Source organism: Cygnus olor, chromosome 11, assembly GCF_009769625.2.
Source record: "Cygnus olor isolate bCygOlo1 chromosome 11, bCygOlo1.pri.v2, whole genome shotgun sequence".
Classification (NCBI taxonomy): Eukaryota; Metazoa; Chordata; class Aves; order Anseriformes; family Anatidae; genus Cygnus; species Cygnus olor.
Genome location: NC_049179.1, coordinates 15579019 through 15606094, shown reverse-complemented (window position 1 = coordinate 15606094; position 27076 = coordinate 15579019). Strand labels below are relative to the sequence as shown.

Sequence of the window (27076 nt, the reverse complement as noted above, 5' to 3'; positions counted from 1 at the left end):
CCCCAAACCCTGAAAGCAGGGGTTCCCCACCTACAGCTGCCTCCAACCGCACACACTTGGGCAGGGGGTGCTTTGGACCCCCTCCTCCTGCACAGGACCCCCTGCGGTTGGGGTGGGGGGACACAACGTGTGCGGGCTCCTCACGTGGGTTTGGGGGGGGACACGGGCAGCCGGGGGAGGATGTGGGGAACAGAGGCAGCCGGGGACACGGGCAGCCGGGGCAGGCCGGCAACGGGAGGCTGCGGCCACCTGAGGCCGGGGGAGGCCGGGCAGGACCCGGCGCCTCCCCGCACTGGAGGCGGCGCCTCTCGGGGAGGCAGGGCCGGGACCGGGGCCGGGGCTGCCGAAACCTTCCGGGGCTCGGCGCTGTGGCGGTCGGAGCCGGGCGGGATGCGCTCCCCGGGGCTGCCGCTGCTGCTCTCGGCCTCCCTCCCTCTCCTCCTCCTGCTCCTGCCTCCGGCCTCCCGAGGCAGCCAGGAGCCTCCAGCAGCAGCAGCAGCAGAAGCGGCAGGGCCGGTGAACGGCAGCCGTGTGCCCGCCGAGCCCCCCCCCGTTGCCGCCGGTAACCACAGCGGGGCCCTGCTCAGCCCCGTGCCCGCGCTGCTCCGAGACCTCTCGGCGCTGAAAGCCGCCGTCATCGGGGCCTGCGGCCTCACCGCCGCCCTCATCGCCTGCCTCCTGCTCCGCGTCTTCAGGTAGGGCCGGCAGGTGCCTCCCGGGGCCCCTGGGCTCCCGCTGCCCACCCCCAGGTTTTTTGCGGGGCTGCTCGGTGATTAAGAAGCTCGCTAAAGGCTGGTCTTAGCTAAAAGATGAGGCTTACGCATCTTCCGAGGAGCTGCGGTCCTCAAAATGCCTCCCCGGTCCTCAAAGTTATGAATTTCCCAGCGATTTCCACCACTCTGCTGTAGAATAAACGAAATACTGTGGCAGGAATGAGGGTTTTTCAGGCTAGGGCCCCCACGGTGGGTGAGGGATGGCAGGAGGAGAGCCCAAGTGCTGGAGTTGTGTAGCCTGAACAAGCAGAGGTTGGGTTTTTTTAGCATTTAGATACCTGGAACAGAGGAGAAATAACCAGGCTCATCCCAGCGGTGCCTGCAGATCGGACAGGACACAGACCGAGCGCAAGCATAAACACAGGAAATTCCACCCGAACGTAAGGAAACATTTTCCCCGGTTGTGAAAGTGGTCGCTCGCTGGAGGAGCGACCAGGGAGGCTGCGGAGTCCCCGTCCCTGGAGGTGGTCGTGGTGACCCTGCTTGGGCAGGGGTGGCACAAGGTGACCTGGAGGGTGGCTTCCAGCCTCAACTACTGCATCTTGTGCACACAGATGGGGTAATGCAGGTGTTGCTGGTCTTGAACCCATGCTGGGTATAGAAGACAGCCTTTTTTTTCCCTTTAAGTTAAGCTTAAGCAGATAGACTTGGTTTGTGGAGGACCAACATAACCAAAAGTATATGATTCAGAAGATAAAAGCGCTTTGACAGGAATGATGCTCAGCGCTCTGTAACCAAACTCGTTGGTCTTTGGTTAGGTCGCTGATGGAGGCCAGCTCCCACTCCCATTGCAAAAGGGGAGAAAATTCGAGCAGCTCGCAGAGCTGAGAGAAGTGCGGGTGAGCAGCAGGAAGCTTGGCAGAGCTTTGCATCTGCTTGGTGCTCGTATCTTGTCCTCTTAGCGTGGCGTAACCAGAGCAGTCCAGTTCAGCCGCGCTGCTCAAGTGGGTTGGTGCTGGTGTGCGCCTGAGTTATGCTGGCAGCCCTTGAAACTTGTGGAACACCTCCCGCTGCGAGGAACATGAACAAATTAAACTCAATTACTTCAAAAAAACAGTCTTCCTGTTGGCTTGTTGCTGAAGCAGAAGAAAAACGTATATTAAAGCTCCATTTGGCACTGTTAGTGTTAATTATTATTTATCTCAGGGTAGTGGTGAGAGTCCCCATGCTGTGCTAAAAGCTGTTCCCGTTTTGCAGTTTACAAACAAAGTTGTTGCCTGTTTGTGCCTAACTTTGCCGTGGAAGATTACACACTTTCAGAAGTTAACAGCGATCTGACTTCTAGGTATGGGCAGCAGGAAGGAGCCTGGAAAGCTGGAGCAGCTCGCTCTCCAGGAAGCAGGGCTGGGAGGAGGTGTGCGCCACGTTGCAGGTGACAGAAGTGGTTGAACAAGTGGAGTTTGCAAATTCTTCCTTGTTCTGTTTTCCAGCACCTCCTTTGTATTTACCTGGTGGCTGCAGCTGAATTCTCTGCTTCTTCTGTTCCTGAATTAATTCCGTGTTAGGAATGGCAGTGTTCATAACAGTAGTATTATAAAATGCAGACTTAGAGACTGAAATGATGAGAACGGATATTTTTTCTAAAGAAATTGACATTTAACTAAATTCCTTTTATGTATTTCAGTAGCTGGCAAAAGACTATGCAAGTAAATTTGCTCATTAAAGCGAGGCGGTTCAGGAGTAGCAAGTAAAATATTGAAGAGAATTATTTTAATCGGTATCAACCACTTTCCAGACTCATCCAGTTGTCACAGACAAACATTAGAATTAGCAAGTCTATAGGTAAGTGCAGAAAGAAAGGCATAAGTTTCTAGCCCCAGTTCTTTCTGATCTTGGAGACTATACCCTCTGCCTCAGTTTCTTCTGGATGTAAAGCAAGACCTTGTATCAAGGACCTGGCATAAACCTGATTATTTCTAGCCAAAGAATGCAAACTGATAGCCTTTAAAGACCTTTCATATACCCTAATCAGCAAAAATAGGTCCATGTTAAAGTCACCTTGGGAATGATAGATGAATTATCCTATGCCAAAGTTGTTGTTATACAACTAGTCAGAATTAATGCAGCATTTTAGATACGTTAAAAAAAATCCCTCTGAGATCTCTCCTATATCTTTAGTACAACCTGCAAGAAATGAAGCTTTCGGCTTCAGAGAACATTTCTTTATCTGTCAGAGCATTTGTTTGTAAACAATTATCCCAATTGGGAAATGAGACAAAAATACCAACAGGTATGTTTGTACCATGTCACACTTGTAGCTGACAAAACAGATTGGAGGAGATTCTGTTGCAGAAGAGATAAAGGATTTACCCTCGGTACATGTAAAGCTTTTCTCCATCAGAATCAGAGCTTTGTTCATATTTAGTGAAAAACATTGCTTTTTTTCTTTTTTTTTTTTTTTTGAAGTGTCATGGATTCCTATTAAAGAGATTATGCTAGAATCCAATCTTTGATGAAACCTTCACTGTGAAATTGCTTTTGATTGCTGGAAGTGAATTATCCTTTTAGATATGGATTGTAGAGATGAAATGAACTATTGAGTGGCCAGATATTTGTCACTGGTATTGGATTTGCTTTTTATACATTTCATTTTTATATATTTATATGTGTATATTACTTACTTTTTGTTGTTGTTAGCGCAGGGACAGGTTTATTTCTCTAGCTTTCCAGCTCTGTTGGTAAGACAATGTTTCAGGGATTCCTGGTTGCTCCATTTGGGAGCGTTATGCCCTGAATCCAGCCGATGGTCCTGTGACTCAGAATGTGGTATTACCCAAAATGATCTGAATTTCCTTTCTGTCTGTGGCTACGAGGGACCAGAAAGGCCAGCTACTTGTCTGTATGTGGCAAGGCCTGATTAGCTACAGTAATTATACGTTACTTTTTTTCTTGCAAAATCAGTTCAGGACATTCTTCCTATATCCCTTGGTACTGCATGCTCTCCAACCAAAACGCTTTCAACAACAGACCAAATTTCATGTTATCCTCAGTCAAATAGAGTTGAGTAAGTTGCATTACCAAGAAACACAGTTTATTGAAACAGCTTATGAGTAGTTCCTGTGGTTAAATCGGACTCTTTGATGTGTGTTTTTGATTCTTGGCTTTCCAACCCCATATTCTGCCATATTTTTCTATCATGGTGCAGCTCAGTTCATTTCATTGTAATACAATTCTTGGGATCAGCTCCCAGAAAACATAATTTTTCAGATGTGGCTATATGTGCTGTCGACCATATGCCTTCTGGGAAACTGGAGAAGTTAGGTCTGCTCAAATGTGCCAGCTGAAAGCAACCCAAAGCTTTATTGCAGAAAACTGTCTGTGATAGTGTTTGCTATGTGTCTTGACCTGCCCTTGAATGAACAAAACCCGTGTTTGAAATGGGTGCTACTTACCTGTAATTTTAGAGAAAAGCTACCTGTACGTTTTGTTACTCGCTGCTTTGTTACATGGCTCCTTGTTTCATTTGGATTCCTTCCGCACATACCACTTTGAGCTTGGTTTTCCAGTAATTGGAAAACTGGTATAAATTACGGAGATTGAGGAGAGAGGTTCAGGCATATGATCGTAGGATACAAGACCCATTGTTCTAAAAGCTGGGCAATTGCTCTGGGCTGTCCAAGGCTTAACCCCAACGAGTTTGACTGATATAAAACTAATTGTATTATAACCAGTTAGAGTACTCCAGCAAGGAAGAGACCTCTGTCAGGGACAGGAAAGAAATCTACACCATTAAAATGACTGTAAATGGAGGAAAAAGGAAAACCCCAAACACAGACTTGTGACCCCACACTGAAAGCTTTGTTTAAGCTGCGTGGAGTTTAGTGAGGGCCACAGGGAGAAGAATGACAAATGGGACACTTGTCCTGGGTGTCAGGGGTCCTGTCTCTGGCAAGACTTGATCTAAGTGTGACAGCAAATTGGCAGAAGGAAGGAAGAGGGGGTTCTACTTAACACTCTCTTGGGCTCTTCACAGCTCTGATGTGTGCAGTTGCAACAGAATGAGTTCTGTTTCTTGTTCGAGGATTCACTGGCTTAAAGAGTTTAGGTGGATCATACAGTTTCTGTAGCTCCGTCCTGTAAAACAAGGCTAGTTCTCGAGCATATCTCAGCAGGCTGTACTGTAGTGTTTGCAAGTGCACACGGACACGAGCACTGACCAGCTGATGGGAGTGACTGTATTTTAAGCACTTTCAGGCATCGGTGCTTCATCAAACCACAACAATATCTCATTTAGATGTTCCTGAAGTTATTCCCAGCAGCTGATTCCTCTTATGGGCCATGCAGTTAAGCAAGTGGGTTCCTCTGCTTTTGGGGCCACGTATATTCCATCTCAAGGACTTTGCTAGAAAAAATTGTCTTCAGTTTGCTACAGCAAAAACGTGTATCCTGAAGGCATGTGAGGACTTACCTTCGTGGTTTAACTTCAATAAGTGCAGCACCACCCAGAGAGCAGAGGTACCCAGACAGATCAAAGTAATGAAATACCACCGATCTCATTCATCAGCCAGTAATAAGCCTGAAGTTTCCCCAGGTTTGTATTTCCATACATATATATATATATATATTTTTTTTTAAACTGCTAAGGGAGCCCATTCACAGCAAATAAACTGTCCCCAATTCCATTCCCAATACAACATTGCTGCAATTCTAGGAGGAGGGTTGGAGCTGGCTTAATTGGACTTCCAATAAACATCTTATAAGAAGGGATAGCTGTGTTTCCCCCAGGAACAGTCCCGTACCTCTGCAGCTGTTGACAGGAAGCATAAGGCCAGATGAAGAGCACAGAGACCTCTCTCTGTGTCAAGAAAAGCATTATCTTTGAAAATTGGGGTCGTCGACTAAAATAGACCAGAGGCGTAAATAACACAACGAACTAGTGAATTGGCTTGGGCGCTTACCCTAGCACATGATGCCTCGGAAAGGAGGCTGGAGGTCTGCATGTGACTGGTGCTTGACCAAAACAGCCCCAAGACAAAATAGAGGCACAAAGTCAGCGTTCTGCCCCAGCCCATCCTTGCCTGCCAGCCTTCCCCTCGCTGCACAGAGAGGGAATACAGCTCTTACAGGGCAGATGCTGGCATGGTGCGCAGTGCCGGAGGCGGTCAGGCCTAGGGGGAGTGCGAATGCACAAGGACAACGGCTCGGGGACACCTGGAAGCAGGCCCCCGCCTCGAGTCCGACCAGTTACCTGTCATTCCCTCCCCGTTAAGCTTTGTGCTCAGTAAGTCTGCGGTCTGTTGGTCTTGGTGGGAGCAGTATCTTACCTGAGGTAAAAGGCTGACATTGCTGGCTACAGCTAACTTCTCCCCCCGTTTTTAAGTGGAAGACAGCTTTCGTGCTGCAACACCCACTGTCGTTCCTACCCAAGCTAAATCAGTCAGGGCGTTTCAGCTGGTCATTATGCAAGGGGCATCCTCTGACCACGGCTTCCAGCACTTCTTGTTTGCCTAAAAAAACCTGACCCCACCAAACAGACGTGGCTGGGACGTAGATCCTCGCGATACCCGCGAGGCCTAACGCGGCCTGCTCCTGCCCGAGAGGTCTGGCGGTTCACCAGCCATTTGTATGCCAGGGTTCCTGCGCTCTGCCGACTCTGCTGTCTGCTGCAAATAAAGCCACCGTCTGCTCCCAGCCGCTGGACGAAGTGCTGGTCCTCTTGCCTTGCCGTCGCCGATGATTAAAGGGCTCCTGCGGAGGGTCGGCAGCTTTAACGCGCGACGGGTTCGTGGCAGGCAGGCTTATTTTGCGCGCGGACGGGGAGGCTCCCGAGGCCTTCCTTTAAAGTAAGCTTGGGTAATGATTCGAGTATTTATGAAGCCTAGGGGAGTTGTTTGAGTGAGCAAGTGAGAGAAAACTGACCTCTAAAAAGTGCAGATTAATGATAAATTAGCTAGGTAAAATGGTGTAGAGCTAATGGAGGAAGAAAAGGCAAGGAAAAACCCTTTTGCCCTGCCTATCACAAGGAAGCGATTGTAGCAGCTTAGCCAAAAAACAGCCAAACAAGCTCCTTGCCTTTTCTAAGTGAGTGCTACGGTTAAGTGAGGGCTGTGGGGGATTAATAGATCACTGTGCAGCGAGTTCTGCTCCAGGTCCTCTTTAAAATGTAGCCCAAATAGACTAATTAATTGCTGGAGGCTGAAGGGCTCTAGCTTGCCATTTCTAAAGATAGCAATTCTGCAGTAATCGCCTCAAACACTGCAGTATAAAGGTTGTAAGACGAACTCTGTAGAATAAAGTTGTTTTTATTAATGAAGGGAATGAGGGAGGATGTCTCTCGGCCTGATGCAGGTAGGCTCTTAAATAGGGGAACCTATGGAAACCCACTGCAGACCATAGATACAAGGCAAAACGCTAGAACTGTGCTTTGTTTGTTCTGACAGGTAGACACCGGTTGGTTTTAGCGTATGTTTATGCTTCGCAGCATGAGTAAATGTTTCTTGTAAAAGCAACGCATTACTTGTAAGATGGAGACCTTCTTGCATCATTTTGCTGCTAGGTCTTGGCTGAGAAGCAGAATAATATAGACAAGTGTTTTCAAAAGGATTTTCAAGTGTTTAGGTTAAGAGTCCTGCTGTATTGGATATAAAATTGCTTGTTTCAACAACAGCAGTAATGGCACAAACCACCCTGTGCTCTATGTGATACAGCAGCACAGATTGTTGTAAAGATTAGGTGACAGGGGACGTCTGTCTTCATGCTTTTAAAGTAACTATCATCTTCAGAACAGGGAGAAAATGCAAACTGCTCCTTCTGAAGGGCTGGGACCAGTTTGTTCAGCCTTGGACTGGCAGCCAAAATCAGAGGCAGTGAGACTCATATCAGAGCTCTTGGCATTCACAGATTTAAACCTCCTTTACCATAAGCCCAGAAGAGGACATTGTGGTCAGCTCTGGTGGATGTAGGACCAGGTGCAAACACAGGTCTTGAGTTCCAGTCTCTTTGTAATTCCTACATCTTGGGTCTTGCTGCTAACTCGTTACAACGCATCTGTTCTTGGTGCAAAAGTGGCAGTGCTGAATCCAACGCGCCTCGCGTGACGTGCCAGGGCAAGACTTTTTGACAGTGAAAGTGCACTCATGACGTGCTGTCTGCTCTGAGCGGTAGCTGTGATTACCAGAAATTAGGGGTTGCTTGCTTGTACCTGCAACAGCTCCCTTTCCATGCTTGGCAGTTGCCAGTTCTGTTTTATGAAAGGTTAAAGGGGAATTCTGCAGCTTGTGAACCAAAAACATCCTCTTTCCTCCCCAAAGGCTAGCTGTACACATCAACACCTTCTTTAATGTATAATCATGAAACTGGATTCCTGCGTAAGCAGTGTGACCCACCTAATATGCATTAAAGGAGGAGGGGAAGTAGAAAGGACTTGCACAATTCAAGTCAGAGGCGGAGAATTAGTGGAAAAGGCACGCACCGAGTGTTTGTTAATTTAAAGTAAGTATTAGAAAATAGATCTCACAAAACCCTGAGACATGCAGCCACTTGAGTATCTCCATTTCCAAAGGAACGCAAGGCTGTTGTGTACAGGAGGCGAGGTGATAGGTACAGTTAGCTTCAGATCATAGCTGATTATTTTTCATAGCGCTTGCACAGCACTGAGCACGAAACTTCTCAGACAAGGCTAAAGGTTTTTGCTGTGGGAGCCTTGAGCTTGGCTTGATACCAAGAAAGGAAAAGAGCAGGCTGTCTGTACCCAAATATCACCACCACTTTGCTCCTTATAATCCTGCCTAGAACATTCCCTCATCTCAGTAGGGTTTAACCTGAGCATTCTCATTTAAACGTGCTCACTAAACCATTGGCTGCTGATTAAGCCCGTCTCTCGCTTCCTGAGCATGGCAGCAGGAGGACGCAGTGGGCTGCTGCTCTGTGCTGGCCCTGGATGCCAAAGGATCTCTGAATTGTCAGCAGCTAAAAGACTGACGTTGATCTGGATTGCACTTGACAAGAAACTGTTCTGTACGCTGACAGGCACAAATTGGGGCCCTGGAAAGGCAGCGGGAGGGGACGCAGGCTGGTTCCACAGCCTTCGTGTCTGGGGAGGTCTTAAACAGGCCAGTGATTCGTTGTCAGTGGGTCGCGTCTGTAGGGGACAGCTTTAGCTTCTTTAAGGAATACAGTATAAACATGATCCTTCCCTCCCCGTCTTTGTGTTTCAGGTCTGGCAAGAGGATTAAGAAGACCAGGAAGTATGACATTATCACCACTCCAGCTGAGCGGGTAGAAATGGCTCCTCTGAACGAAGAAGACGATGAGGACGAAGACTCAACAGTCTTTGATGTGAAATACAGGTACTGCTGCGAGCCTGTCCAGTTAGGCTTGCTCACTGAGCTCTTATTAGGAAAGACAGCTTTCTTCTCTGCTGGGCCTACTTGACAGAGACGAGGCAGTCAGTGTCTCCCTTTCACTTTGCCCAAGCCTCATCACTCTCCTTTACAGCTCCTGTGCCTGGTTTCTCAGCACACATCTGCTCTGTACTCTCCTGCTCTTATAATAACCATATCACTCCCCCTAGGCTCACCGTGCCCTCTTCTTTGCTTTGCAGAGCAGCACAATAGGATACACGTGCCCCAGATAGCTAACAGGGTTTAACAGACTGAACTTCCCCTCTTAGGCAGTTGTTGGCAATCATTCCTCAGTGCCTACACATGCTCTAGACAGAGAACTCTGTGTCAGGGGCTGCTTTGCCAGGTGCTGCCATTGCAGTGAGCTGGAGAGGGAAGTAGTGGTAAATCTGCACTGACCTCTGGGTTTGGATGTGCTGTCGTGTTCTGTAACAAAGAAAGGATTATAGGCCCTCGCTAATATTAGCTGTTATCTCTTAGTAACGAACTTTCACTAAATGTGTTTGCTCTTTTAAGACAGAAGTGGTGTGACAACCCAAACTTTTGGGTGCCTATTCTGGGCCGGAGATTTATAGCAACCATTCAGCACATGGAGATGCTGCACGTTGATTTATGGCACGAGGGTATCTGCACCTCTTACTTTTATTTGCATCAAACCATCTACAGCACTCGAGTTGCATTCTCATCCAAATATGGCCTACTCTAAAAATCTGTCTCTCTTTGGCTGAAATAAGCTCTTCTAATTATAAAAATGCAGATCTTGACAAGTCCTAACTGGAGAGTTTACAGGCTTTACTCATGTTGCCCATCTCAACTTTGGAAGGGGGGAACGACATAATGTGTTCTAAACCCTTACATGCCAGCATCTAAAACACATACTGGCACATGCTCTGCTGGTCATCTTCAAAATAACTGCATTATTTCTATAAAAAATAGTTGGAAGCTGTGAAACAAAGAAGGGTGTGAGTTGTGCCATTATGTGTAGATAATTAATTCCTGAATTAGAAGGCGCCTGTCAGTCCTTGCCTACCTGTTGCCGTTCTCTGTAGCTGTCCTGTATTTACACTAATAATTTCAGGTTGTGCCATTTCAAGGCAGCTTGTTGGGCCTGGGCTTCGTTAAACCTGAATAGATCTGTCTCACCATGACCTACTTTACCAGCCTGTTTCTCCAGCCCCTCTTTCTCTTAGCTAAGTGGAAATAACTCAGTACTTTCTCTATGAACTTCTGGTAGCGAGATCAGAGGGATTTCCAAAGACAGAGAACAGAAGGCTATCAGTCATGGCACTGCTTCGGGATAAGATATCCAATAGTAAAATAGTGGATGAACAAAGGAGAGCTTGCTGGAAACCGTCTGACTCATGAGAGCTGAAGTCATATTATCTGCCTGCTCCCCTGGAGCACGTGCTGTACTGATGCTCTCCCAAAAAGCTATTCAGTCTTCGTGGGTTCCTTAGCTGTACAAATGGCTCTTCACCTCGTGTGATGCTCTGTTCAGAAACAATAGGGGGGTTTGATTTTTAGCCAGCCTGTCCTCTCTTCATCTGTGGGAGTTCCTCCTTTCCACCACCGTACGACAGCTATTAAATTCCACGTTTTCTGAAGTCCTTGCTGTAATAGGCGTAGAGTTTTTAGCTCAAACAGAGCTACCTCAGTGTAGAGGGGAATATTATTTTACAGACATCCCCTTTGCAGAACTGAGCATGGGAAAGCTTCTTTGAGGATATGTTTGCCGTAAAAGGTACCAAGCTACCTGCTCCCTCTGTGCCTCTCAGAGGGTGCATCACTAAACGGCTCCTGTCACCAGTAAAGGCTCTTCTCTGCAAATTTGAATTGCTGAGTTTGACCACTGACATCCCCAGTAAACCAGTCAAGAGGTTCTTCGTAGGCACTTGTGTTGAGATGGGAAGCAAGCATCTCACATGTGCCCTCAGTATGTTGGTGAATTAACAGAAGACATAGTAGAAAGTGGGATCCCCTCACCCCCTCGAAGAAAAATAGCTACCCTGTGCCACCTAAGGCTTCCTTTGTTTTTTGCAGCTGGAGGCAGATTCCAGCAAGACAGCGTAAGGAGAGGTATCTTTATTTCTCTGTTGTTAATACGAGTTGTAAATGCGTGCAGGCAGCCACACGACTAGAGTGATAGGGTTGTTTTGGATGTTCAGCAAGAGCCTACAGTTTTAAGGGAGCCTTTGCTAATTGCTGCATCAGGAAAACTGCTTCCTCTCTATTATCTCAAAGAAAAAAAACGCAGATGCATCAGGTGAGCTTGCAGAGGTGTCACTAGGGCTGATGCATAAGGAATAGGATGATACTGCTGTTTCAGCTTGTTAGCTAAACTAAAGCGGCGTGTAATGAGCTGCAGCAACCTGGAAGCAGTTGTGAAGGGGACAGAGGAGTGACAAGTGCCTCCTGGAAGGTACCCACAGGCTAGAAAATACCGTGGTGTTTTTTTTGTGTGTGTTCAGTTTTGTATTCAGATGAAGGTGCCTCCCTGCCAGCAGTCAGTGTCAGCAGCTGTTTGGGTTTATTCGATCAGCCTCCTAGCAGCAGTGCTCACTTCGTCTGTGGTACGACAGACTTCTGGCCCCTGTCTGTGTTACTAACCCTTGGCATGGGGATTTTGGCAAGGTGCCGCTTCATATACAGTGCTTCGGTGACTGTACTGTTACTGGGGTTGCTTTCAGAGAGGCCAGACCTCGTGCAGCCCTGTGCTAAGGTAAGGATCCACTGGTGCAGTGCCGTGGCTGACCAAGAGTTGTCATTCTGATTTTTTTTTAATTATTTCTTTGTGACACACTGGTAGTGAGAGATAAGCCTATTGGCTGGAGTCCGCTTCATTCAATCCTGTAGCATACGTGCTGTCATACCTACGGCAGAAGCCAACTTTCTGTAGACTGAGACCTATAATTTTCAGTCTCCCTGGCTCCAGAATATCATATGAAATTAGCTGTAGTCTTTTTGAGCTGTTCATTGTTGATTTAAGGCTGTGAAACTGTGGGAAAAATCATCCATTCTCCAGAAAGCTGAGACTTGCAATTGTCTTTGCACAGTGCTTTCCACTAAGAAAGCACCAAAAGTATTTTTGAAATACACACTTCTGAGAAAACTTGAGAGTTCAGTGGAAGGGGAATGAATTTGCCAAAACCCGATGCAGTAGGGCCGCATTGGCTGTGACACTACGAGCATTATTCAGCTGAAGTGTTACTCACGTGGGCTGTAAGACAGCTACGTGCTTTCAGATCCACAGGATTGCCACCAGCAGGGCAAGAAAAATAATATATCTGAAAGAGCTGGCAATCTGAAGAGCTGACCTCAGAGTACCATGCCATTAGGTGCCTTCTGTACAAATACTAAGTATGTTACCCCAGTATTAGCACAGTGCTCTGACTGATACACAGCTCGGAGAGAGTCTTTGAGTTTGTAGCACCAGTCTTTGCTGAGGATTACGTGGGTGGACGCCGGGCTGGTTTTTCTGGGGTCCCTCGCCTTGTTGAAAGGTCTGCACTGATGCTAGCATTTGTGTTTGGGGGAGTAATTAAGATTCTGTGCCATCTCCCCCACACGATGCAAACAGCACTAATTAAAAGGCAGTTGGCGTCTAGCAGCACCAGGGGAGAAGCCGCACATATACCTCTCCAATTGTTCTCGTGCAGTTAATTTTGTTTCCTTGCATGTATTTGTTTCCAGCCTTACGTGAGGCATCAGAGAACAGCAGGCAGCGTAAAGTGGGCTGCTGGATGGAGGTTGTCACATTTAATTCGGGAGACTTTAAGGTTTTGGGCTCCCACTAGATCCCACCCCCCTCGGTTTGTGGAGCAACGAGGAATAACCATTTCCCTCCATAAAGCTGGCTAACGAGTCACTTCAAGATCTTAACCAAACACAGTCCTTTCTGGGGATGCAAAAGACACCCTCTGCCTGTCTCTGACGAACAGAGGAGCTCGCGTGTGCCGGGTTAGATGCCCCTTTTGCAATCTCACTGCAGTCGCAGGGAAACGGTTCTGTCAATGGCTTTTCTAATCCCGAGAGCACAATTTCTGTGTGACAAGAGGCTGAAAGTGTAAATCAGAGATTGTCACAGAGCAAAGGTGCCAAATCGCTTTGATATTAACACCTCCTTGAAAAGCTTCATGGGAATAGTTTCTCAATATGGAGGTTGGTTTTCTATGTATTTGCTCTGGTTTCGGAAGAGGCATTAGGATAAAAAGTTGAGGAATTATTCTAAAGTTATTATAGAGCTATACTAAGAAAGCAAATTGAATACGGATTGTTTGTTTCTTGATCACCAATTCAGTCTGTGCTGAAGGACAAAAGGTATCCCTGTCCGACTGATTTTGGACAATATCCCTGTCTGATTGATTTTGGACAATGTGAACTAGCCACCACTCTCCAGCTGTCAGGTATTTTTTCATGTTTTATGATGGGATTACACTTGCTGTGCATCTTGAAAAATGAGTTAGATGGAAAGCTAAATCCCATCCTCCAAGTGTGCTCTCTGTCATCCCACCAATAGATCTTGATTTTAAAACTCCCCTCTCCCGTTTTCTACTTTAGCACTTTTCCCTCACCTTCCTGAAAGAAGGTTGCACAGGTTTCATGGTCTGCTACCTGCTGGTGCTAAACCAGTGATTGATCAGATAGCTGGCACCGCATGGTACTCAGGAAGTGAAGGGAAGGCAAACACCCCCAGCAAACTGGTGCTAGCATCCATCCCCCATCACAATATAAGCAGAGTCCACATAATACGAGAAAAAGAAATTAAAACAGTTGCAGAAATAAGCAGTTTCTGAAAAGGTGACTACAATTGTTAGGTTATTAAGCTTATTAACTCTACTGTAGCTCATTGGGGGATTTCTTGTCAGCTTCAATAGAAAATGAAAAACAAGCCCTGAATAAATTCTGTGGTGCCTTGTACATGAGAGGCTTTGAAAGCACTTCAGTTATCTGGGCTCCCGGTGTCTCTTGTCCCTGCTGAAGCACGGCTGGTTGGGGCAGTGCATTCTGCTCTCACTACACTCGTTGGGCCAATTTCACAACTGTCCCTGCAGAGCATTGAGTCCAGGGTGAGCTGCGCCACGTGAGTTGAGGAAGAGCTCGGAATTTAAATACCAGAGCTGGAATTTTCCCAACCCAGATGTCAGACTCCTAAATAAGAACTGAAAGAAAGCCACAAGTTTTTCTTGGGGCGGATTGAGGCCTCTGTCCTTCCTGTCAGCTAAGTGAAATTCCTCAGCTTGTTTTCCATATGGATTGTCATGTTGCCTTCCAGCAGCAGCACCACCAGCAAAACACAGAAGCATTTTAGGAATGTATCTTCCAAAGATCTCTTAAAAGCCAAGAGATTTATGGGGAAGGAGTGGTGGCAGGCAGAGGGAAGAGGACAATAGCATTTACTCAGCCATCATTGGAATAAAGGGCTTTTGAGAGCTTGCAGAACGTTGTAGAGTAAAGTAGTACCACATCTAAGGGCTGGTGCAATGCATTTTGGATTCCCTCCTTTTCAGGCACCGATAGCACTGAACCCTGTGACTACATCTTCATCACAGTTGCAGGGCTCAGCCTTTGATGTGCAGGAGTCTTTTGGGAGACTCTGTGAAATACGAGTTACAATATTGGCGTCTTCTCTTTGAATATGTGCTTTCCAGCTCCTAACTGCATGTGCAGCTCTGAATGGAGCAGGGCATTGTCTGCTTGTTAAAGCAAGGTGTATACTCCCGAGGGAGCAGCTGTAATGGATTTTTGGCAAGTGGAAGCCGCAGGCCTTTCTGGATGATGCTAGGTGAATTGCGCTGGGGTTTGTAGCAGCTTAATTTTTTTTTCTCCCAGCCGCCAGCAGTGACAGGTTGTGTATAAATGGAGGGGTATCATTTATCCTCATCTGAAGGGGGTGCAAATCACTAACTCAGTCAGCCGCTCGCTATAAATACAGCAAATTGCCAAAGCTTTGGTGTTGCTGTTTATGATTTCCCAGGGATCTGCAGCAGGGGAGAAAAGACGTGGTCAAAAAGTAGTTTGTGTCGTTTTTTGAAGGGCAGTTTCTTTCTTCATTCTGCCATACCGGTTGTTACAGAGCACACCACGTCCTGGTGGCTAGTTCGGACTATACACAGGCAGTGCGGTCCGACGCAAGGATGTTTGCCACATTCACAAGTGTATAAGAAGTTCCTATTAAGACTTTTTTTTTTTTAAACTCTGAAGCAATCAAAGCAATAGTGTGTCAGGAAGAGAAGCCATTGCAAGGAAGACAGTCCACATGCCTTGGTTAGTAAGGGGCTGAATTGTTGTGGGACCTGAGATGCGATGTCCCTGCAGTGCCCCCCTCCTGTGTGCACACTCCCTTCTCTAGTCTGTACAGTGGCTGGCCACAGGACCTCTCAGCATCTGGGCTTTGTCTGATTTAACTACTTTTTTCTTTGCTTGGTCTAGCTTCTCCTGGCATAGCAATAACCTCATCTCTGTGTCCAGTGTCACCATGGAAATCAACTGCTGGAGGGAACTGATAGCAATCGGAGCAAATAACACTGCCTTTGTGACTTTGTTTTTTTTTCCCCACTGTGCACATCAGTTCTCATCTCTGTCTGTCAGCTATTTAATTGCCAGTCTTCTGCAACCGTACTAATTCTTCCTGCTTTCCAGGTAGAGCAGTTGTGTGGAGCACTGGTGCCCTGCCAGATGTCATTCTGCTCTCGAGGGACCTGCTGAAGCCATAACTGTGAAAGGGGAGGCTTTCATCTCTGCAGCGTTAAAACCAAACCAAGCCTCACCTCCTCGAGGTGCTGTTCATACAGCAGGCTATGGATCTTCTGACCAAAACATTGCCATTTGGTTTCCTGGTTTCTCAGCTACTATGTTGGAATGACTGGAGTTCCTCCTTGCAAACTCATCTGTCTCTTGCTTAAGAGGACTGCTGTGTCACTAAGGCATGACAAGGTGCAGCCCCGTGTACTGACTTGCAGCTCATTATGGTCTAAATAAATTTTGCAGAAGAAAGAAAAGGAAGATTGAATCAAGCTGCCCCAAGGACTTATGTTCTAAAACCCCAGTTCAGTACTTCAGTCACTGTTAAACTTTGGTCGCTGTAAAACAGGTCATGTGTTTAAAAATTAGGAAGGATATATTTTTTTTCTGGGCCTTACAGAAGTGTCTTATGGCTTGAGGTGATAAAAATGTAAGTAAGCCATGGTGAAATACCACACTATGTTTAGTGTAGGATTTTTGGGGGAAGGGGGTGAAAGGTTGACTTATGCAGAACATTTTCTTGACTTGCTACTGATTTTTTTAAAAAAACAAAAAAAACCTATTGCACTAAGCTTTCATAATGACATTCTCATTGTCCCAAGGAGCTCTGACCAGACCAACTCCAATAAATGAGACCACATGGAAATAGGAAGAATCAGGCATGCCCTAAACCACAACAGTCTTGGATTAAAGAAGATATATTTTTGTAATTTTCTGCCCTTCCACAGGGACTAAAGGCGTTTTGTACTGCTCTGTGTCCTGTGCTTACCGTAACTTGTCTACCCATCATCTATATTACTTTTTTTCTAAGCAAAGTAAGTCCTTGTGTGAAATGATTAGATTGCAGAAAGAACACTACTTAGTCTTCATGGAAGCTTTGTGTAAGTGATCTTAATCTGTATCAAACTGGAAGTTTTCCCCTACCACCTGCTTGACAAATCCCATTAAACTCAAGGATGCATTTTTAACCATTACTCCCTGCTATGCTTCATGCTGCAGAGGTCAGAGCTGTGGGATGGCATTACGAGAATTAGATAGCTGCATCTGGATGGATTGGGTTTAGGAAACCGCAAGCATGTATACTTTTCAGGCTGTCATTAGAAAGGGCAGACCTAACTGGTTTAGTTTCTTTACTTTGCGGTTTTCCTTTAAAGTAACCACAGATGCAGCTCAGACTCCTCTTTGGCATGTTTACTCTCCGTTTGCTGCACCCCTTAACACCTTTTTACTTTGGGTTTGAAGCTGGCTGAAGCTTTTTGTCGGGGCTGTGCATTTTCTAACTGTTTTAGGATTGTCCCACTGTTTGCTTGACCTCCTACAGTTACAACCCTTCAGGGAGACTGCAGTGAGTCGCCTTTTTTTTTTTTTTCCCCTTTTTGCAATCTGAGTATTGCTGAGAACACTAAACTGCTTCGTCATGATACCACAACCTACGCTAGTTCTGCACGGTTCCCTTGGGCCCTGCAGTCAGTAAAAGGAGGTGAAGGGAATTTTTTTTTTTCCCAGCAACCTTGTGCTTTCCTCAGAGCAGCTCCCAAAACGTCACTTGCTTTCCCTAACTGTGACTCAGCAAAGGCTTTGCAAACAGCTCTCTCAGCCAGGATGGAAAAATCCCACAGCAGACTGTTGTGTTAATGTTAGTCATCAAGACAATGTAAAAATGCTTTGTTATTTTCATTCATGGAATGAATTTGAGTCATTCCACATTACTGTTTCTAAGCAATATTTAACATGTCAACTATTACAGTGAGAGTGGAAGAACTGATGTTGGGGCCGAGCAGGTTGTCTCCTGGCTGGTAGAAGTTGCAGGGACCAGTAGGTTGAACGATGCTGCAGGTTGAGATGAAAGCTGGGGATCTTTTCCCCACCTTGGTAAAACAGGTTTCAGATTTAGGCTGGATGATTCTGTAGGAAATACTGCATTCCTTCAGGACCGAAGTACTTTGAAGATCAGGAACTGATCTGAAGACAGTCCTTTTGAAGTCAAAGAAGTGGCAATGCTGAGAGGGAGGCTGGGTTAGAAGCTCCTGTTTGCATTTGCAGGTGATGGAGTGAGGTGGCTGTGCTGCCTGAGCAGACACCACAGCAACATGTTCATGCCCACGCTTCTGCCAAAGGCATTCAGCTGAGCACCAGGCATTCCAGAAGAGGTGGGGGGAGAGGGAATAAAGCCTCTTTGCAGGAGAGGCAAGACCAAGTTATGTAGGAGAGAACTGAGAGGTAAAGATGCATAGAAGGGTACTTCTTTCCAAGGGTAAGCCAGTTCTTAAAATGAGATTTTCCACCAACTTCAGGTTACCTGCTGAGTTACACGGGCAAAGAACATCTGCTCTGCTTGCTTGTGGCTGAAAATCCCTGATTCTGTAACGTGGCCGAGTCTCACTGGTGGATGGGGATCAAGTACGTAAGCTGTTGGAGGATGGAGCTGCCCAACTGGCTCCTCGGGGGTCCCAACCCCTGTGCCATAAGCTATCGAGTGCTTGGGAGGAAGCAGCAGCTGCCTGGTGGAAGTAAAACCTCACCAGTTGCTCATGGTCATGAACATAACCTGAATGCTTTGTTTGATACTCAATTGCTGTTGCAAATGTGAGGCAATGTTTACCTCTACAAAAGTTGCTGTATGTGATTTAAAGTGTCTAGTTAAATATTCTATAGTTATATTTAGTTAAGATTTTAAGAGCACTTGATGTGACTCGTCTAATAGTATATATAATGAATATTTTTTTAATGGTAGGAATTAGTTTAAAACATAATTTTAATAATTTGGACTGTTTTGTTCAGGTAGGTCTAGGAGTTCAGAGAAGAAATAGCCATTAACCACTACATGAATGTTTTACCTTAACGTTTGTGTATTTTACACTGCAGATTTAATCTGATTGTGATTGTAATGTCTTAGTATTTGCTGCTATTTTGTGTTGCTTAGCCAAGCTTTCTTTGTTCAAGTGCATTTTTAAAGGCATTTTTTTTGTTACAGAAAATGAAAAGAGAACCGTTATTATAGATGTCCGCCTGCAGCTCGCTCGCTGCTTACAAAATCCACTGACTAGTAGCAGAGGCAAACAGAGCAAGCAAATTAGAAGCTTTCCTCTTTGTGCATGCTGTGCTGTGGAGAAAAGCCCTGCGCAGAATCGCAGCTTCTTTACTCCAACAGCCCTGGCAGTGGAGGTTACATTTGAGAAGCCAGAAGTTAGCGTGCCGTGCTTGCCTGCAGAATTAAGGCAGAAGTGCACATGTAGCTTTGTGCTTTTTTTTCCCCCCCTTGATGGTATAGAGATGACTGCAAGCACTTGTTCAGCACACTAACTTGTATACAGGTCAATGCTTATCATAAGCCCAAAATGACTTGTGGAAGTCTAATGAACACACAAGAGCTAATGCATTTGAATGTTTTGTTCCAAACTGTTCCCTCTAAATCACTGTACATGGTATAATCTCTGCAGGGTGGCATGTTATAGTTGTTAAGGTTTTATTTCTTTTGTTAGATGAGTTTCTGCTGCTGCAGGTTTTGTGTGAGGAGTTATCAGGACCATGTGTTTTGTTTGTGTAATTGCTTGAACTTTGTTTTAAAATATGTATAGGATAATTTGTCATTGTGACCAAAGCTTTTTTTTTTTCTCCTTTTTTTTTTAAGAAAAAATGGTCGGACAAGTTTGAATGGACATCTCATGTTTCAGTAGAAACTGCCATCATTAAACATGTTCTTGAAAGCCCTCCTTGTGCTGTGTGTTGCTTGTAGAGAGGGAACGGGAAAGGGCTTGCTGTTTGATGGAGTTTGGTGATTTTAAGAGTGCCTTGCATGATGCCTCATTGCAAAGAGCTGAGAGTCCCTTTGTCCAGTGAGCCCGAACCAGGCCATGACAAGAGAAACTGGTTTTGGCAGCATGGAAGAGAACTGTGTTCAGTCCTGCAAAGTTCCCATCAATAAGCTACGCTGACACACAAATTCAAAAGACAAAACCTCTGCACTAGGAAGCCTATCTGTACGGCCAGTTACAGCCACATTAAGTACCGTCGAGCCCACAAACTGCAGCCCTGCTGTCCCAGACCACGAGCCAGGCAGAGCGAACCGAGTGTCCCTTCCCCGGGGTGGCCAGACCGCAGGGCAGCGGTGAGCAGAGTTCCTCCAGCTCCATCATGTGCCCAAGCTCCCAGGCTCTGAAACAGTCCTGCCTTGGGGCTCTTAGGGCATGGTAAGCTGAAGAGCTAGGGAACGATTAGGGCAAAGTGAGGCACGGGGGGGTTGTTACACTCATAGCACTATGCCCAAGTCCTCTGAAGACCATTTTTCTCCTGCCCTATTTTTGTGTGACATGAGGAAGGACAGACTGATCCAGTGCCCCTTGCATCAGTCAGCTCTGCCTCTCTCCTCTCCCCTGTTCCACGTGATTGCTCCTGCCGTGGTGTCTTCGTGTCTCGTTTGACGGGTCAGAGTAAGGCAGCGTTTTTTCAGCAGACAAAGGGCAGCTGCTGTCCAGCCAGTGCCTTTTCAGTTACGTCCTGCCAAAGCAAAGCTAAATCGAATATCTCAAAATGCAATTGGGCCTCAGCCAGCTGTTGTGCAAAGCTGGTCTTTGTAGGAGGTTCAAGACCCACCAAGATAGCACCAACCTAACCCAGCTGTGGCTGGATAGGACCAGAGCCCTTCCTTAGGAGGCTGCAGCAGTGAAGATACCACAGACTGAAAAGCAGCAGCTGCAGTCTGTGTGTGCTTGCCTTTCTGATGAGAGCTCAAGTGGAAGATGAGCAAATGACCAAAATTCTGGTATAATTTATTAGATAAGAGCTGAAAAGCTGGAGCTTGATGAAGACGATTGCAGCTGGGGCTCTGGGAAGAGAAGGAGGACTGATTTTAACCCCCTCTGAATTCTGAGGCAGGAGAAACCGGGAGCTATAACTTAAGTCCTTGCACAAAAAAGATTATCTCAGACAAGTCCTCAGATACTTTTTTTTTAAATGGATCATATTGCAGAGTTATTTCTTTGATTTCTACAAGAGTCTGCATGGGCCAGGGTATAACATGACCTTCCCTCTCACGTACATGGCTGTTGCCACCTTCATACAAGCTGTTGCTGCACAGACAGGGGTTGCTAGTAAGAGCAGTGTGAGGTTAACTGAACAAATCTGTCAAATACACACTTTAACTCTGGAAAAGGGAGGGGTTGCCTCTCTCGTGTCTGTTAGTGACAGTGATCTTTGGATGCCTTGATACCGATAACTACAAAATTGTCAGTGATGTTTGGCAAGTGCTATCAAAGAGGCATTAGCTTAGCTCTGAGATGAGCTGAATTATGCCTGACAATGAGCTCTATTAGAGAAGGAAACAGGAATAGCTCTAATTGCTTAAGACCAAGTAGTCTGTAACTAGGCTGCACAAAAACATCGCTGAAGACAGTTCATCTCCCTATCAGCTGGTAATTACCAATTTCTAAGAGACCAGAAACTAGCTCTGGTTTCCAGCAGACATTCGCTCCTCTGAGCTCAACCAACCAAGTTCCCACTTGGGTTGCTTTTCTAGTGACTGTTTGCTCAGGGCATGTTCAATGAGCTGAGTTTAATTCAAAGAAGCACTTCCATCTCATGAAAAACAACTCTTCCAATTAAGAAAACAGTATGGAAGGAGTGACCATTGCTTTTATAGCTAAAAAGCAAACAGCCTTAAAAATCCAGATGTATTTCTTGATGTCTTATGAGGCATAAAGTTGGTTTTGAGGCTTTTCGCTCCCCTCCTGCTCCTTTCACATAAGCCATAGTGTTCACCTGTTCCCCTGCTTGCTGGGTGCCCACAGCCTTTGATGCAGAGACCCTCCAGCCAACCCTGGGGTAAATGTGCTTTGGCTGTGAGAAGGCAGGTCCTGGGGCTTGGGCAAGGGTGCTGGAGGTGGTGCATGGGCAGCTCACAAAGCAAACACCCAGTCTCCCAGCCCTGGAGCAGGAGCCTTTGCTCCCCAGCTTCTACCAGCATGCTTAACCTCTAGTCTGGAACAGCTCTCAGCCTTCAAAGGCTGCCCTGAGTATTCACTTCCACTTACTCCATCCTTCCCCGTGATGGAGGGGACCCGTGGGTGTGCATGTGAAGCAAGAACAAGGTTTCCCTGGCCGGGGTTTGAGCTCTGCAGCCTGCAGAAGGGGGACTGTGGATTTGAAAGATGAGGAGGGATAAAGATTAGATAACCTGCTGCAACAGTCCAGCCAGTACGATTCATTTTAAAGCTGTTATATGAAGGGTAATGCATATCATCTACTTAAAGCTCATCCTGACTCCTCTGGGTTTCTTACACCGGCTCTTCCTAAATAATTCAGCGCAAGGTACATATTGTTATTCTGGCCTAGCAACAGTTCAGCAGGTACCTGCTCAGCACCATTTCCTCCTTTATAAATTCCAGAAGCCAAATGAGCCAGTCCGTCCGTCTTCTCTGACCTGCATTAGGCAGCACAGAGCATCTCTGGGGACTCCTCCACCACATCTGAAAACCAGTAAAACAACTGGGGCAGCATTTCCATTTACATACAGATGGGAGAGCAACTCGCTGTGGGCTATAAGAGGGCAGAAGTGGGACTCTCTCCTCCAGACTCCCTGGCCCTGCTCACATTACGTCTTCAGCTGGGAATTTCAGGGCTGTGTTTCTCACCAGGTAATGTGTATTTTTGCTGCCCTGAGTCTGTTAGAAGAGATACGAGGGGGCCTGGGGTTGATGTAGCTGTTCCTCATCAGCCCTGATGCCAGCCCAGAATAATCACAGTGCTGCTGATAAGCTGAGATAAATAAAATGCTTCAAATCGTCCTCAGTTCCTTGAGGCATCACTTCTAAAGCCTTCACCCTCAAGCTGCTCCCCTCCCCTGCTGCCATCAGTTTCCAGACTACCTCTGCCCTGGTACAAATATATTTAGCTGAAAAGAAGCTCTTTACAGACACTTTTCTCTTCTCCTGCCCTCAATTCATAAAGGTTTAGCTCAGGTCAAGAACATTTGACATTTCCCCACTTCATTTCTGTTTGGTTGTCAGCAGTTGTCTCAGCAGTGCCTTCTGGACAGCGTCTGAAATCACCCAGCTCCATCCCTTTCCTTGCTTAAGGACTGCTAAGGTGCAGATCCCAGGGGTGTTAAGTAGTTTCTCAGGTACATAGGAAAAAGGCTACTTCAGCAATTTCCCATTTTCAATTCTTGATCTGATAGATTTTTTTCAGGGGAGGAGGGGATCAGACCAGGCTAGCAAGGCCCTGCTGGATAAAGCAACAGCAAAAGAGAGACCAGGCTGGTTCTTTTGGAGTAAGGAGTCAAAATACAGCTGCAACAACCAACTGACAAGGCTGGGGCTCAACAGGAAAGCTTCTGAGGCCCTCAGGACCATGTAAGGCCCAGGGCTGGCCCAAGGGCACAAACCCAGCAGCCAACAAAAGCTGCAGGCCCAGCCTGTGCAACAGGAGACAGCAAACATCCAACCCATGACATAGGCCAGCCATTTAATATCCCAGCCCCAAACTGCCACAGGATTTGGGTACAGAGCTGGCAGGCACTGGGTGCAGAGGCTGTGCTAAACCAAGAGGCCCAGAGGTGCCCAAGAGGCCCGGACTCATCCCGGTCTGTGCCCTCCATGTTTCTGGCCTGCGTTGCACAGAGGTGTCACCCACACATGCTCCTGGATTACCCTTTGTCTTGATAATGAGCAAAATCAAAAACAGACTTAAACCAACCCTCCAGCCTGAGCTCCTGTAGTTAAAAGTCAGGTCTATTTATGCAGGATTAGCATTTCCGAAGCCTGCTAAGCTTAAATAAAATGATAGCACCATTCAGGGTACCTATGGACCGGGCGAGGCTTGTGCTGAAGAGCTGCTATTTAATGAGCTGTTCAAATGTACAACTTGCTTTGTCCCTCTGTGTATATGTAATATGTTTAAAATCACATATTTACAGCACATTGTTTGCTACTGTTCAAGGAAACAAATGATTTGCTTTTAACATAATCGCTATCAGAAGTAAATTATTCAGCACTCACTGCTTAGAAGTTAAAAAGGAAGCCTGAATTTCTTTATAGTTTCTTTCTTTTTTATAATAGATATACAAGCTGCAGGGCACACTTTTATGCTCCTGTAGCCAAGATTTTGTAGAATTGACTAATAATCTATTTTGCATATTTATAAACACTTTATCATTTATTAATGGGACATTTCAGGAGTAAATTTATAATCCTGCCACATGATCTCAGCCTTTCATAGAAAAATGGTTGCTCATGTCAAAGAGTTTGAAATTAGAGCTGGCGTAACAAAGAAATGAGTGAGAATATCTCATTAGCGAGAAAGCAAACAGGCAAGAGCCTTTTGTGAGAATGAATGCCCACATGCACACAAGACAGCTCAAAAAAACCACGTTAGATGTCAAATACAGAGCACAACGCTCAAGATATATCAATTCCCTGCTTTGCTTGCAATAAGGCCCACTTCAACATAGTGCATGCCTACAGCCATATAAATTCTGGCTCAACACACCCTGTGCTCACTCCCCAAATTGCCATTGCTACGCTCAGCCACACAATACCCAAGTATTTCAAACTTAGGGAGTTCAAAAGGAGCACTGATGCCCCTAACAGCAGATTCAAGCCCAAAGACCAGGCACAGAGCTCCTGTTGCCCTCTCACATCCCACTCTGCTGACATTGGAAGGCACAAACCACTCACCCATTGCCATACCAAAGCTGAATCTTTCAGACATTCCCCGCTATCCAGGTACTTAGAAAAAAACAACTGTAAGCTCTTTTTTACCTTACCTGTCCCTAGGAAGCCCCTAGAGATCCATCCTCGCTGTGAGTGCTGAGTTTCTCTGAGCCCCACAAGCTCTTTGCTACTAAAAAAAATTCCCAACCACCTTGTACCATCTGCAGTGATTACTGCACTTGTGCCCTTTATAATTTTCTGAGCAGCATCAACCCAATGCCTGCCAGCTGCCTTCCTTGCTCAGGACCCTCCTCCCACCCCAGTCCTCCTCGTTCAGAGCCAGGTGGAGGAGGAATCTGAGTGAAGAAGACACAAGGTTGTGGGTCCAAAACAGAGCTGGCAGCTTGCACAAAGATGCAGTTGCAGGCTGAGGGTTTCCAAGTTTTGCAGATTCACCAAATCACAGACCCTTTAAGTGCAAGGCTGCTGAAGCTATCCCCGTGCTCACACTGCTTCCCCTGGTGTGCAGGTAGAACATGCGGTTTTTGGAAATAGTGTGTCTAGAACTTCACAGTGTAAGGTAAAACCCTCTGACAGCTTCAGAGGCATTGCATGTCTTTCCTAGCCCAAGAAGATGCTTTCTCCTGGCTGCTTCCAGCCTTAACATGAGTGCCACTTGCTGATCCTGGTGCCAAGGCAGTGTTACCTGGACATTTCGCTGTGTGTTTGAGCTCAGCATCCCTACATGTTGCACAGCTGGCTGCAAGGCTGAGCCTGCTGCTCGTGCCAAGCCGTGCAGCCCAAGCCCCAGGAAAGTCCTCATGGAGCTCCATCTCATAAACAGGGCTTCACAGAGCAGGACAGCACCATCCTGTGCCAATCCAGAGGGCTGCAAAACCTTGGGTCAGAAGCTCGGGAACCACACACGGCTCTTTTTGATAGAAGTCTGGCAAGCAGGGAGTGCGGAGCGAGGGCTCTCTCTCGGTAAGGGAGAGGTGATTGAAGAGTGTGGCTCACAAAGGCTGGGATGGAGAACTGAGGAGACCTGCTGGGCACTTCAGCAGCAGGGCAGGCAGCTGGGTGCAGAGTGAGTCCCTTCCCAGCCCGGGGAGGTGCTGTGCAGTTTGCCCTGCACCGGAGGCATCAAGGGGCTGCTGCTGCTAAGGGGCAAAAGCTTCTGGAAGCTGACGTTTTTGGCACTCGTTTTATTTTATTTTTCTGAAAGGAGCTTGGAACATTTGGAGTTTTCTTTAATTTGAATTTCACAGGAAGCCGAGCAAACTGGCTGTGCCTTGCCTGCTGACAGGAAGAGCAGAAGGAGAGGAGAGAAGGTGAATCGAGCCGCAGTTTGGCGGTGTACCCAAGTGTAGCAGCACGTCATTTATGTCATTTAATTGTTCCCTGCAACTCAGATAATGTGGAAGACATTAGTAATAATAGCAGCTTCATTATGTTCCTTTTTGATGTGCCATCTAAAAAGCTGAAATCTGAACAAGGACATTACGAACCCAGCATTTTAGGCTTCCTTTGGCATTTTGTTTTCCTGTAGAACCTGAAAATACTTCAGTGAAGCCTATTAAAGCCTAATATAAATGTGTGCAAACAGAGAAAATGCAGAGTACACGCAGAATACACACAGAACACAAATAAAGAGGTTTTAGCAGGGGGGGTTTTGCAGCACTGAAATTTTTCACCCCGTCTCTCCAACTCCCCCCCAAAAAATGTGAGGTCCAAGAGCCCTGCTTTGCACTACCCGTATTTAACACGGAGCAAAACACGTCCTTGGCATCCTGTTGGGATGGAGGCAGGGAAGTGCAGGGAACAAACTCATTTCTGCAGCGCTGGCCATTGTGGAGGTCAGCTCAGACCCTGCCGCTAGACATTTAGTGCGGGCAATACATTAAATCTCCTCACCCTATGGATCCAGCCAGCTCTTTGTCATGTTTTGTTGGCCAGCTCTCATCAGCGGGTGCTGGGAAATGCAGCGTGGCACTTCTGAGCGCCCAGAGGGGTTTCCAGCCCTGTGTCGAGCAGCCTGCATTAGGCTTCAGTCAAGTGTGTGCTGACCGCTAGCAAAGGGAGGAGGAAGGGTTCCTGCCAAAAACACAGCTGGCTTAGCTGAGGTGCTGCTGAAGGCCAGGGGAGGCTGGAGTGGACTTAGTGCGATGCCAGCACCTGGGCATTGAGCCCTTGTTTTGTTCTCGCTATGTGGACGCTTTGTTTTGCTTCTTTCTTTTGCCCCCTGCAGCAATAAAAGGCCAGAACGATTGGATCGCCACCAATACAATGTGCAGTTATTCCACTGATTTTAAGAATATCAATGCCTTGTGTACACAAGACATTGATTTTCTTGTCACCCCAGCACACCGAAGGGAGACCCACTAAAGAGGCACTTGAATGGCATCGGGGATGGCGGATGGGAGATCCCATGGGGGTGCTGACACGAGATGCTGGGATTTGCGACCTTCCTTTCTCCCTGGGGATGTCTGCAGCCTGCAGTCACTGCTGCTATGAGTTTTGCTGACACTTGCTGGGAGCACAGGCTTGCTGCAGTGGAAGAACTCAAAGCAGC

The 27076-nt window shown here is 46.6% G+C and overlaps 1 protein-coding gene and 1 long non-coding RNA gene across 4 annotated transcripts; one reads left to right on the top strand and one right to left on the bottom strand.

The window, feature by feature from the left end:
• Positions 1 to 299: 299 nt before the first annotated feature.
• Positions 300 to 19566, top strand: FAM174B (family with sequence similarity 174 member B). Of its 3 annotated transcripts, none has more exons than XM_040569977.1 (3): positions 300 to 695; positions 8930 to 9061; positions 18151 to 19566. In XM_040569977.1, exons 1-3 carry the CDS (start codon positions 391 to 393, stop codon positions 18203 to 18205), a joined length of 492 nt encoding a protein of 163 aa, XP_040425911.1. In that variant the 5' UTR covers positions 300 to 390; the 3' UTR covers positions 18206 to 19566. The 3 variants fall into 3 exon arrangements, with proteins under 3 accessions (XP_040425911.1, XP_040425912.1, XP_040425913.1); XM_040569978.1 differs by having other exon boundaries at positions 301 to 695; positions 18831 to 19566; XM_040569979.1 differs by having other exon boundaries at positions 304 to 695; positions 15755 to 19566.
• Positions 16408 to 24796, bottom strand: LOC121076032. The gene is made up of 2 exons (XR_005823306.1): positions 24618 to 24796; positions 16408 to 22320 (listed from the first exon to the last, which is right to left on the bottom strand). It is a non-coding gene; the product is annotated as an uncharacterized LOC121076032 (long non-coding RNA).
• Positions 24797 to 27076: the final 2280 nt, after the last annotated feature.